We start from the raw sequence: 12,451 nt of genomic DNA, 5'->3' as shown, positions 1-12,451 counted from the left end.
CCATACACATCTACTCACACTTTCAGAAGTAGAAAGCATATAAAACATTCAGTGATACCATGAGTTTTTGTGGTAACCACAGAAGACAACAGAATTAGTTTTAAACTACCAACACTCCATTCTTAAACCGATAAAGATGGCTTTATTCCGGGAAGCAATAGAGAATAATTTCCACTAGTGCAATGATATACCACCAGTAAGCTGCAAGCTGAAGTAGGTTTCAGTGACCCCCTTGTGCTACCTAACAGAGTAAGATTAGACTTAATCTTTACAGAGTAAGATTAACTAAATGGTAAACACATGTACCCTTCAGCTTCCTGCAGAGACCTGTTCTGATGGAGAATCATTTTTCTACCTCAAAGTTTGTGAATGGAAAAGGAGACCTAGAAAGAGCTGTCCTCCTGCTCATAATAAGTGTGCCCTCTGGATTCTGTGTTCATCCACTGGTTCCTGTATGGCTCCTATTCCCATTGAAAACAAATTATGCAATTCTCTTGACTAGACTCACAGAAACTCCAAACACAATATTAATTTTCTGAATCAGATTCAACATACTACACAATCCTTTTCAACGAATTATTACTAAAAGACAGAACTTGTTAGCAGACTCCTTGGTCCCTGTGCTTTCTCTTCCCCCCACTTCTTGCAGCAAGCTCCTGCAATAGCATATCTGCAGGTGGGATTAAACAATTTACCTGGTCTGCAAATGGTAACAAGCTGCACCTAAGGTATCCATAAACCTGCAATTACACCCAGCAGTGTGAAAGTGAACAAGTAACTGCCACACTGCCTTTCATCAATAACATTACATCTCTGGATGATATGGAACTACTAATGCTGGAAAAGCTTTAAGTGATAAGGAGGCTTTGCTTTTATCCATAATGGACACATTCAGAACAATTTGGGAGTTTTACCAAGCAAGGGTTCTTTTAATTTTCTTTAAAAATATTTGTGATTAGAGAGCTTCTTACTATTATTTTGGTACAGTTCTAATACCACACAACACCGAGAAAAAGGGAATGAATGCCTACTAATACAAAGGCAACTGAAGAAAACAATAACAGAAAGCTACAAAGATCATGGGAAGTGCTCGCTGAGCCCATGTGACCAGGTGGGGTTTTTTTCAGCATCTGGGACTAGTCAGGGTTAAATGTTTTCCTTCCCATAAGAGATGTTATTTTCACGCAAAGGCTCTTCTAGCTCTAGTTCCAGAGGGAGAGTGTTGATTTATATCTCAAAACCATCCGCCTGGCCAGGCTTCAGTGGCTATCTCTAATGACACACCAATGACTTGTCAGAGAGCTATCTACAGCACAGTTGTTGTTTAGGAAACACATTAATTGCTTCATTTATACATTTGCATGTACAACCTAGCACAGCTAACCCAAAGGAATGTCTCTATTTTTCAGTCCTCTTTTTTCATTTTTCATTAAAAACTATGAACAAGCTTGTAAAAATGGCTTCTGACATGAGGAACAGGTGCTGGTAATGAGTTAAATATTCCTGAAAGCGCATGACTGAAAGACCACTGTAAGTTATGGGGACATTTCTGCAACCAAAAAACTTGCATTTTCATTAATGAAGCTGAGGGAGCCCTTTAATGACAGACCTATCGGAGAGCTTCAAATCATATCCTGTCACTAAGTTTGTTTGTCCATTGGTTTCAGAAGAACATCAGTTTAATGATTGCACATAGCACCAGCAGGTAAGGATGACCCAGAAAGAGCATATGTCTGCTTCATCACACATCCAAGCTGAAGAGTCCCATATTGTGACATTTATCCATGCCAAATTCCCCATATATTCACACTGGGGCAATCTCACTTACATACATCTCATTAAAAGAGTCAAGCTAAGAAGAGAAGTCTGCAATTTGTAAAAGCACCTCCTAAACAAGCAGTAGTATCTTGACTTCTTCCTATGCGTCAAAAAGCCACAAACCTGTGCTCCAAACATCTGCAGGACTCAATACAGTGAGACATAAGTAATGTCTAGGAGAATCTCCCATGCTTTAGCAATCAATTTTGGAAGAATTGAATCTGTAGAAAAACTAGGTTCCTTTCTTTCAGCTGTTCTACCACATGGATGACTGCAGGGCAGGGAGCCACTGCTTTAGAAGCTTCTTCAGGATTCAGTTGTCCCTGCACTTCCAGTAACTCTCAGTACACTCCAGTGTATCCATCATGCAGATCTCAGCCATAAGGAGAATTATTTCTGTGGATCCAAACCCAAAATGCATCCCCACCAACCTGACCTACAGGAGAACCCTCTGAACACTCCTATCACTGACCTGCGTGCCCGGAGGTCTGTTATCTCCTCCTCCAGATCCAGCAGGAGTGCTGCCTGCGCCATCACTTTCTTGCTGCAGGGCAAGGATTTGAGATGCAGGATGAGCAGACCAAGGCAAAACTTGCTTCCCATCTCCTCCAGCTCCTGCGTTCCCAGCTGCAGACCCTGATGCAGAAAGGCAGAAAGTTGCAATGCTGAGTTCGAAGTTCACAGGTGCATGGAGAGAGACAAGTTAGTTTCACAGAAGACAGACCACTCTTATTAATGTTCTTATTAATGTTCTTCCATTCTGACTAAGGGGTTCACACTTGCTACATATGGAAATTTTCCCGTAGTCATGCATAAATTGACAGCTCTTTGTGTACAGAAGCTATGTTAAGAGAGAGCTATTCTATTTTAAAATAGGGAAATAGAGGCAAACAGTTAAAGTGCCTTGAGTACATTTGCAGAAGTCATTGTAAGAATCAGGATCAGACCCTAGCAGGATCTGACTGTAAATCCAGCTTTACAAATCATTAGGATTCATTTCTTCTTTTTCTCTGTTTAGAAGAGTCATCTCCCTAAGCAATGGGAAACAAAACAGGCTCTATGATTGTACACACTGGGCAGTGGCAGACATGAAAAGGGAAAAGAGGAGAAAGATCTTTAATAAGTTATGAATTGTTTTTTAAGAAAATCAATAGCAAAGTAATTGCAAAATAACAAACACCTCTGAGGAATTTCACAGTCTATTAAAAGCTTGTGTCTCTCTAGCAGAGACAGGCAGAGACAGAGATGCACAAACAAAATTTGGATTTTCAGCATCATCTTTCAAGGGACTTCTCCAAACTGTGGATCCTCATTGGAGGAGCCTCAATTATAAATCTTATGTGTTTGCTTTTTCACAGATTAAAAAAAATAAAATAAAGATCTAGCAAAGAAGGAACAACACCAAGGGCCTGCACAGAAGTAAGTCAACGTAAGTACTGCTAGTTTCATGCAAGCAGTGAGGCGGCCAGAGATTGACAAAGCTTAAATAGATGGAAAAAAAAAAAAAAAAAAAAACCTAGCGACCACATTACATGTACTCTTTAAATGCTGTCTCATCAGCAGTAGAATCAATTGGTGCCTCTTCCAATATCAACCCAATGTGCTTTGTCAGCACAAAACTCTACAGCCAACCTTCTGACAAGAGCTCCCAAATCCAGTTCCAAGATTGCTTCCTTAGTTACTGTCAGAAGTCCACACTCACTATCCCAGGAATATCCATATGCAAGGTGTGTGCTCCATGCCAGTGTGGCCTGTACTTCTGTGCTCAAACCTTTACTAAGGTCTCTTGAGAACTGACTTCTGCTCTCTAGACAGTCTCTTAAACGTTATTTTTATCAAAATACCTAAATCTCTGATGTCATTTCTTCTCCCATCCCATTCACCTTCACTGCAAGCTTTGCTAGGCAATAAGTATAGCAATAATTAGGTTTAATAAAACAGAGGGAAAAATTTATAGGAAGCAAGGGCTATGAATGCAAAAAACTGAGTACTTAGCAGTTCTGCATAGATTCCTAAATATTTTGTTATTTTACTCTAAAATACTTAAGGTTTTTAGTGCAGCAAAGTTACAATGGGCAGGCAGAAGTAGTGACATTTCTGAGCAAAAATATGTCATTTCTACAGCAAAAGAGTTTCCTTCTCAGGGGGCAAAAAATACAGAGAACATCTTGAGGCTTTCCCTGGGGTGCATCTCAGGGTCCTCCTTCCAAGATCAAGGCAACACACTAAATGCCTATCAATTCGGGAGATGCCGAGTAGTGACTGCACTAAAACTCAGCCTGTGGCTTTATGATTCCCTGGGGCTTTATTCAGGATATAAAGAGGCCTCAAGAAACTATGAACACAGAAATAATAATAATAAAACTATAATATACCTGAGAAGCCTCAGACAGTAATTGCTCATGCACTGAAATTAGCTGCTGTATGATGGACCCATATTGCTTTGATACCAGACAGCTGAGGAGCAACAGCTGGAAACAAGTAATCCTATAGCTGAGGTTAACACACTTTATTCACTTGAAACACTGACAGACTTTTATTTTTTAAACTCTGCTAACTCAGATAATTCTCTTCCTCTCCTTCCTCCCTCCACAGCTTTCAGGGTGGAGCTGAAAGTGTGTAGTTTGACTCTCATCAGACTTGAAGCTGTTGACAGAACAGACATCAAACAAATGGAGTGGAGGGGATAGGTATTTGGGCCAAAGAATTTCAACAGGATTAAGCAAGCAGAAAAGGCAGAGGATGCTAGAAAAAGAATAGGCTAGCAAGAATTTCTAGATAAAAAGATGAGAGGGGCTGGAGTTAGAGACAGATGATAAAAGGATGGGAGAGATAAAAGGATGAGAAAGAGGGTGGGGTTGCTGAGGTCAATAGAAGTTGGTCTAGAGGAATGAAAACAAGAGGAAAGCTAATGGAATCCTCTACACCCTTCTCACCGTCACAGGGTGAGCAGTCTGTCATTACATCTGGTGCTTTGGCCACACAGCAAGGAAACAAGGCCCAGCTTTCCTTGAATTCTCTGGCAAAACTTTTGCTGAACTTAGCTAGTGTTTTGCCTGAGCTGGGGCTAAGCAAACGTCTTGGGTACAGAAACAAAGCGACTATCTTTTTTTTTTTAATCTTTTAAACAGACTCTTTACTTGGTTAAAGGTATGGTTCTCATAAGCCGGATTGTTCAGAGGATGGAGTGAATGGGAAGAGAAAATACTCCTTCACCCTCCCCTCCATCCCATGTACTGGACAGAGACCCAAAATGTCTGCTCATGGGAGAACTAGGGACTCAGCAGAGAGGGAAGCTTGTGCCCAAATTTTCCAGGCCAAACAATTATTTGGATTAATATTTCCAGGCCTACAATGGGGGAGAAAGGGTCACTTCACCCTTCTTTCCCCTCTGCTGACTTGCTATTTTTCTGGTGTTCCCATCTCCATACTTTTCCCTTTCCCTCCCCCACAGTATTTTCACAGCTGTCTCCCTGACCCCTCCCAACTTCTCCTCTGCTCCCTCCTCAGTATCCTCTTCTCTTCCCTTAATCTTCACCCATGCACCACTCCATCCTCAACACACTGCAAGCTCATAATACATTGCAAGAGACAAACAAACAGTATCAGTGTTGAATTTGCCAACCTCAGCTGACCACTTACTTGGCTTGACCATCTTACCCCAAACTCCGCCATCTCATGCTGTATGTCAATAAGCTACAAACTATCCCGGGATATGGATGCTGGGTTTAACTCTCCACCACCCCAAAGACTGCACACTCATGCAGAGCAGTACCAGCTGGATACTTCCACACCCGTTGGATGTTGCTTTATACCTTTTCTGCAGTGGGGCAGGTGAGTGATAGTAGTGCAGGGTGCCAGAGAGCCCAGCTTTTTTTTTTTTTTTTCTTTCCTGACTTCTTCTAGAGTATGACCGGGACAGACTATACTTTTATGTGGGGCATAATCATGAAGAGTGGCTAACTCAGGGGTTGAAAGACAGAAAAAAGAGAAAGGAAGTTTTCCCGTGAACATACCCAAACCTTACAGGTGGGAAGACACTATTCCTTCCAGAGCTCTTGCTTTCCAGTAGAGTAGTACATTGGTTTTCTGTCCCATTCATTACCATGTGACATGCTAGGAAGCTATTTTTAGGCCTTGGATGGACGTGGGCTAGCATTAACAGATTATGCCTCTCTTTGCAGACGCTGACCAATCTTTCACTCCTTCCCACAGTGTCTTTTCAAATGTAACCGAACAGACCGAGTAAATGATATGCCAGGCAAGAACTGAGCACTTTGGAGGAGTCTGCACTATTTCATACTGATTGAGTTAGGAGTTTATTAAGTTCTGATCCATATACTGCAGACAGGTCTAGGGAGCAGAAGTTTGCCTGCACAGTCCAATCCAAATGGTTACCTGTATGCTGTTTATGCACGAGTCTCACATTACTAACTCGTCAGTCATTGCACGTGGAGGGAGCAGGGGAAGATGAGCACTTTTGGAAGCGACGGTCCAGAGGGCAAGTCTTTGATAAGAGAGACAACAAAAGCAATGGGCATCACCTGTGTTTTTCTAAAAGGAAAATATACGCTAATTCCTACAGGAAAACAAATGCTGCTCCAGGACACTTAAGCCTCCTATTTGGCAGACAGGAAACTGAATCAGGGTCACACAGGGATTCTGGGGCAGTGTGATGAAACAAAGCTACCTTACAGAAATGACAATCAAGTGCTTTATCCAAGAATGCATTTTCTTCACCAGGATCCCAGTATTTGCTTCAGGTTAACTGTTACTATCCCATCAGACAATGCCTTGAAAATTCATCAGTAGTATACCCATGACTTTTTCCCAGATACACACTTTCTTCTGCTATCTGAAAACTATGCACCCTTGAACAAGCCACAGACAGGTTATAGCCTGAGGTATCTAAAGATTAAATGTGAGGTGGAGTTTTAAGTATGTCTGAGAATCTGCGTCAAATGAATTTGCTCTAAAAAGCAGTCTGAGAAAGCAAGAAGCTGAATTTTTGCAAGTCCTAATTTGGCTGCCTAATCCCTGGATTACTTTGCCTCCTTCTCTACTTCCTCTTAGAAGTTTGCCTGTATAAATAACTTCAGTGTACAGAAAGATAACACGACTCTTGGCCCACCCACGCCTAATTTTCAGCTAAAAATTCATCCAGTTTGGCCATATTTCACCATGGAAATAAAATAATTTCCCAATCCTTGCTGGCAATCACTACATGTCTTGAAACAAAAGGACTTATGATGCTTATAATTTTATTCCGGCTTATATAAATATAGATGCTATTCATATTCATAAAATGTCTAACCTTTTTTTAAAAAAAATCTTAGTAAGGTATTTGTCTTCATAATGCTATCCACTTTTGAGTTGCACAGGTTAATTATGTGTTATATAAAGAAGTAGTTGTTGCATCTTAATTTCATGAAATGTCCTCATCTCATTGTACTATATTACACAAGAGCTGGATACGTTTCTATGTGGCTTTCACTGCTTAAAGTAATAATACTGGGAACTTCCACATATCATAAAAACTATCATAAAAACTGAGTGTTTTATAAACAGCAATGGAGGAACCTTAGATCCTTTCCCTCTCACTCCCATGAAATACATGCTATTCTTCTTACCTCAGAGGTGATGAAAATGTGGACTGACCAGAACGACTCAGCAAACCTTGTGTGCTTGCTTTCTGGTCCCCCATCTAAAATGGGGCCCCAGAATCACGGTACCTCTCACTGTTGCATCAACACAGGGAATGAGGCCACTGCGGTGGAGCAGCTTTAGTGAAAATGCCAAGCCAGCATGACCCAGCCATCACCCCACTCTGATACCCTTCCAGCTGCTCCGGCCCAGCCACGCTCTCCAGCCCACGTTCCTGCCAGAGTTCTGCTCCCACGCCAGAGCACTGCAGAGGTGAGGAGAGCAGGCAGAGCTTCATCTCAGCCTAGCAGCGACCTTACGTGGAGGGAGAATCCAGTGGGGCAGAGAGCCCGCTTCCTGCTATGCTGCCACCAAATATCCACATCACTGTGAAGCCCCTCCCCGACACAGCGCTCAGTGTTACATCAGCACACTGCTGAGCTCTATACACTGTAATTCTTTATTCCTTCCCTTTCTAATTCAATAGCTCTAGTATTCCTAATTCTTTTCCATATTGAAGCTGCCTTCCAGGCCACTAAACACTTTCACATGCTCTTCCTCACCGCCCTTTATCACTACTTTGTCTCTTCCAGAGGAAATGACCCATAAAAGAGACAACACTCCACAGGAGGTACTACCATTCATGTCTGTAGGGACATTATAACGTCTCCCAAATCTACCTCTTTCTTTACACATGCTGGCATTTTATTTACTTTTTTCTTTAGTGCTGGTGCTGCACATGGAGCAGACATCTTCATCAAGCTGTCTTTATAATAGCTACTTATTTTTCCTGGATGGTTACAACTAATTCAGAGCCCAACTATGTGTCTGAATGTTTTAAACTATTTCTTCAAACATGCTTTACCCTGCCATTGTCTATGTTCCATCGCACATTCAGACCCACAATCTTTCAGTCTTTGTGCTACAGTATAATTTGCATCAGCTGCAAATGGTGCATCTCACTACTTTTCTGTTCTCTTTGCCTTCCAGTATTTAAAAATATAAATATCAACCAATTCACAGACTGATAACTGGACTCATCTCACTATCAACTTCTTTCCATCCCAAGGATGGCTCATGTATCCCACCTATTGTTCCAGCCTTTCAACTAAGTTTTGACTATACAACTAGTTCTTTTATGTCTCACTCCATGACTCCTGTATTTTCTTGATAACTTTCCTTTTGCAAGAGGCTCTCTTATCACCTCTGACTCATCTGGGGTGTTCAGCAATCCAATCTGCATGAAACTGAGTCTTGGTTTACCCTTCATTCTCCAATCCCTTTACCTCTTCCCAAAAAAATCCACCATATTATCAAGGCTCAGTTAACCCTTCACAGCCACCGTGGTTCCTTGTCCCTATGTTACTCCAGTGCCTGTGGCTCTGTTATTGGTGGTTCTCTCAGCCTCTGGAGTAAGCTTTAAACAGAAGAAATCATAATTAGCACCTTGTTAAACATGGCGTAGACAGTCTGCTGGCCATTTTTAATCATTTTTCTTTTTTCCAGTATTTCAAATCCTTTGTTCCTCAGTCCCCTTACAACTCCTACAGGAACAAAACCTGGGTTTGACCTGGTTCTGTGATTTATAGCATTGGCCAAGTATAAAATAACAGCAGCCGAAAACATGCAAGCATTGTTCTCTTGTATAAATGAGCCAGCGTGGTCCCACAGCATTCTGTTCTGTCCCCATCCTGGCTGCTTACCAGCTCTGCCAGTGTACCTGTTTTCTAGTCTGTTGCTCCAGGGCAGCACAAATAGCTCTGGAATGCATCCAAATCTTGGCCTATGCAATTTTTATCATTTCAGCTCTGAGTGCCCCGTATTCTCTTCCAGAGCCCTTTGATCATCACTTGAAGCACACTTCTCTTCCAGTTCTAAGCCTTCTCTCAGCAAAATCACCTATTTCCTCCAAAACCTTCTGCCAGCAGCCCTAGAGCAGAGCTTTGCATGCTGGTGGTTTCCCTGCCCAGACTCCATCAGATGCCAGCCTCCAAGGAGAATCGTTCTGTGCTCATGTTCTGATGGGATTTCCCCGAGATCCTCTGGGTGCTGCTCCCCTTAAAACTAACATCAAATACAGTCTTCATACAGTGATCTACAGATGAGAGATAAGGGCACAGAGCCATCTATAGCTCCATTACAACTCCTCTTTACTCTAATCTTTTATGCACCATGAATCTGTCCCCTTATGCTGCTACAACCCAAGAGCTACATGAAACATTTTTCCTAAATTATGAATGACTCCTCAGGCTAATTTTTTTTTCCATATCACAAATTCTCTTTGGTCACCTTCAGCAAAGGCCATCAAAACTGGGCTCCCCACCTACTGCTCCCTACAACCTCAGGATCAGTGACAGGAAGCTGCCATGATTCTATAGTTTGTTGTATTGGCACTTCTGAAACAACAAAGGAGACACTGATTTTCCAAGCCACAGGCACATGGGAAAGCACAAAAAGCATCTATACCCAGCTCAGATCAGAAAGGAGAGACAGCATAGGAGAGGGCTTCCCCCATCTTTGTGACTGGCCCCTTTGAAACTGAAGGATGGCAGTACAAGCAAGGAGCTTGTCGGCTGTTTTCTTACAGGTGTCAGAACAATTATTCCGACACAGGACCTTTCTTGCTGCTTGTCACATTTGGTAGAAAAATGTGCAATAACAGTGAAAATCTGTCCATTTCTTTTTTTGTCTTTCTTTCTTTTGAATACTCTGTACTTGCCACCTACAGAATGGCTGATGACACTGAGGGTAATTCAGGCAAAAATACTGCAGTGCCCTCTTTCATGTCTGCCTTAATATAGATTCACATAACACGTGTACTACAGCAATGCCATATAAAGAGGCCACGATGTTAAAGAGTATGTGAGAAAGTTGGCTTAATGAGAGATTTTAACAGAAGGCCCAAGGGGCAAGACATTGATCGTTTCACTGGGAGGCTGTGTGAGGAGGGACATCCTGAAATGAGTCTTACAGATGTGAAACAGAGTATCAAGAAAGTTTTTGGGTGAGGCAGGAACCTAAAGGCCCATTTCATTGCCAGCCCACTTGTCTAGTGGTACAGAGTAAACTGACAGTCATTAAGATTATTGATTGGTATTTTTATTTTCCTTTTGGCTGGAAAAGTGATTATTAAAAGCAAGAAGAAACAATGGAAATCAAATCTCAGGGCTGTACTTTATTACAGGAGAGTTGGACCTACAGTACAAGGAACTGACCAGCACTATGCACGTGACCTTAGACATTTGGACTTATTTCCCAAGGAGGAGTATCTGTTGTATCTGTTAGACCTGGCAGTTGGACCCAGACTTTTGCAAACCACCTATAAGCCTCTTCTCTGTAATCTCACCAGCACAGGCTCAGTTTAATGTCTTCACTTACTATGCTTTTGGAGAGAAAGAGACAAAAAAAAAAAAAAAAAAAGTCAGGTCTTTGAAGACTCTAAGGAATAGACTGAAGAAAGGGAGACAAGATCAGAGAGACAGAGCTAGGGCGAGGGGGAGGAAGCTATCTCCAGCAAGTAGAATAACTGACGCGACTCAGACAAAAGCAGCTTACATTTCCCCATGTTCTATATTGGATATCTATACTCTGGCTGTTTCAGAGACCAACAGGAAGCAAATGCACTGTCACTAATCAATGCTTCACTTCCTAGAGCCTCAGGTGAGAAGCATAAAGGCCTTGCAAGAATAAACTACAAGTCTCTGAGTCTTTGAAAATCTACTGACCATTCACAGCAAAGTATGCAAACCTTTTTCAGCAGAGCTGATGCTGACTCCAGATTATGAGCTTTCAGGATTCTCATCTGTACTGCCTAACAAAATATGCATAAGAATGAGCTGTATTTTTCTTAGGAGTCCTTTTGAACCTGCATTTTTCTTAGGATTCCTTTTCAACCTGCTTTTATGATTTCCCCTGAAGATGATAATACTCTGTTTGTGACATTGCAATCATTTCTACTCCAATCAAGTGTTCTGTCAGAAAAGAAGGATTACTGTTTCAGTTTGGGGAAGTGTATAGACTTTAGGAGGAACAAAGTAGCCAGTCTCCAAGCAAATGACCTCGGTAATAAAGAATAAGAGAGAATAAAAATATAAAAACAACACACAATGAGATCTGCCACTTCCAAAAGGTATTTGATGATCTTTAAGTTCATAAAAACTGGTATTTCCTGAAGAAGTTTGTATAAGGGAGTCAGAAAAATCAGCAACAGACATTTCTTCTCGCTACACCACCCCAACATGCACACCAATTTTTCCTTTGAAAAATGAGAAATGTTTTAAAACTAAACATCAGAGACATGTATGGAAAATCCACTGCAGTGCATGACTCCATCCTTTTAGCACTGTGTCCTGTGAGGAGGAGCATCACTGCACATGGTTCTGAATGTCAAACAAAATTTAAACCTTTGCCTCTGGCAGCTGCTCTGAAATCTAAAGAAGACACCATTAAAAAGAAACCTTTTGTTTTGTGCCCCCCCCCCTTTTTCTTGGAAGAACATAATTTATCATGACTTTCCACAGAACAATTTGCATGGGATTACCCACAATGCACTGTATTATGGTAATACGTTTCAACCTCTGATGCATATTAGACTGACAGTGTTAAAAATCTGTCAAAGGAAAAATAAATGATACAGGAAAATGATGATGTAAGACAGGATGGTAAACATTCTGCACTTGTGTAATCTGCCAAAATTCACTCTGAAATTGGCCTGGGAAAGAGAATGAGATTATTGTGCACTGAAAACAGCTTTAGGGAATGTTCCCAACTCAAGCAGAAAACAATACCTGACTGATACACAGACGTAATCACAAAGGAATAGAAAATACAACAGACCAGAACTAAGAGCTGAATAGGAGGCAAGGAGAGATTTTCTTCATTTCTTTGATTTCCCATTGGGTAGTAACCTGTAGGGAATCTTCCCTCTTGCTGTCCATGGATGGTTCGGTTCACTGCGCTTCACCGCACACATTCATTCACTCTCCCTTCT

At 41.5% G+C, this 12,451-nt stretch overlaps 1 protein-coding gene across 1 annotated transcript in view; it reads right to left on the bottom strand.

Moving 5' to 3' along the window:
* Window positions 1–12,451, bottom strand: part of AGBL1 (AGBL carboxypeptidase 1) — a 296,895-nt gene that overhangs the window by 90,664 nt on the left and 193,780 nt on the right. The window contains exon 22 of the mRNA XM_064517224.1: window positions 2,291–2,454. Within this exon, the coding sequence (XP_064373294.1) occupies window positions 2,291–2,454 (164 nt within the window). The remainder of the gene's footprint in view (window positions 1–2,290; window positions 2,455–12,451) is intronic.

The sequence above is a fragment of the Dromaius novaehollandiae genome, chromosome 10 (genome assembly GCF_036370855.1).
Source record: "Dromaius novaehollandiae isolate bDroNov1 chromosome 10, bDroNov1.hap1, whole genome shotgun sequence".
Lineage (NCBI taxonomy): Eukaryota > Metazoa > Chordata > Aves > Casuariiformes > Dromaiidae > Dromaius > Dromaius novaehollandiae.
Note: the sequence above shows the minus strand (reverse complement) of the source record. Positions and strands in the feature narration are given on the sequence as shown.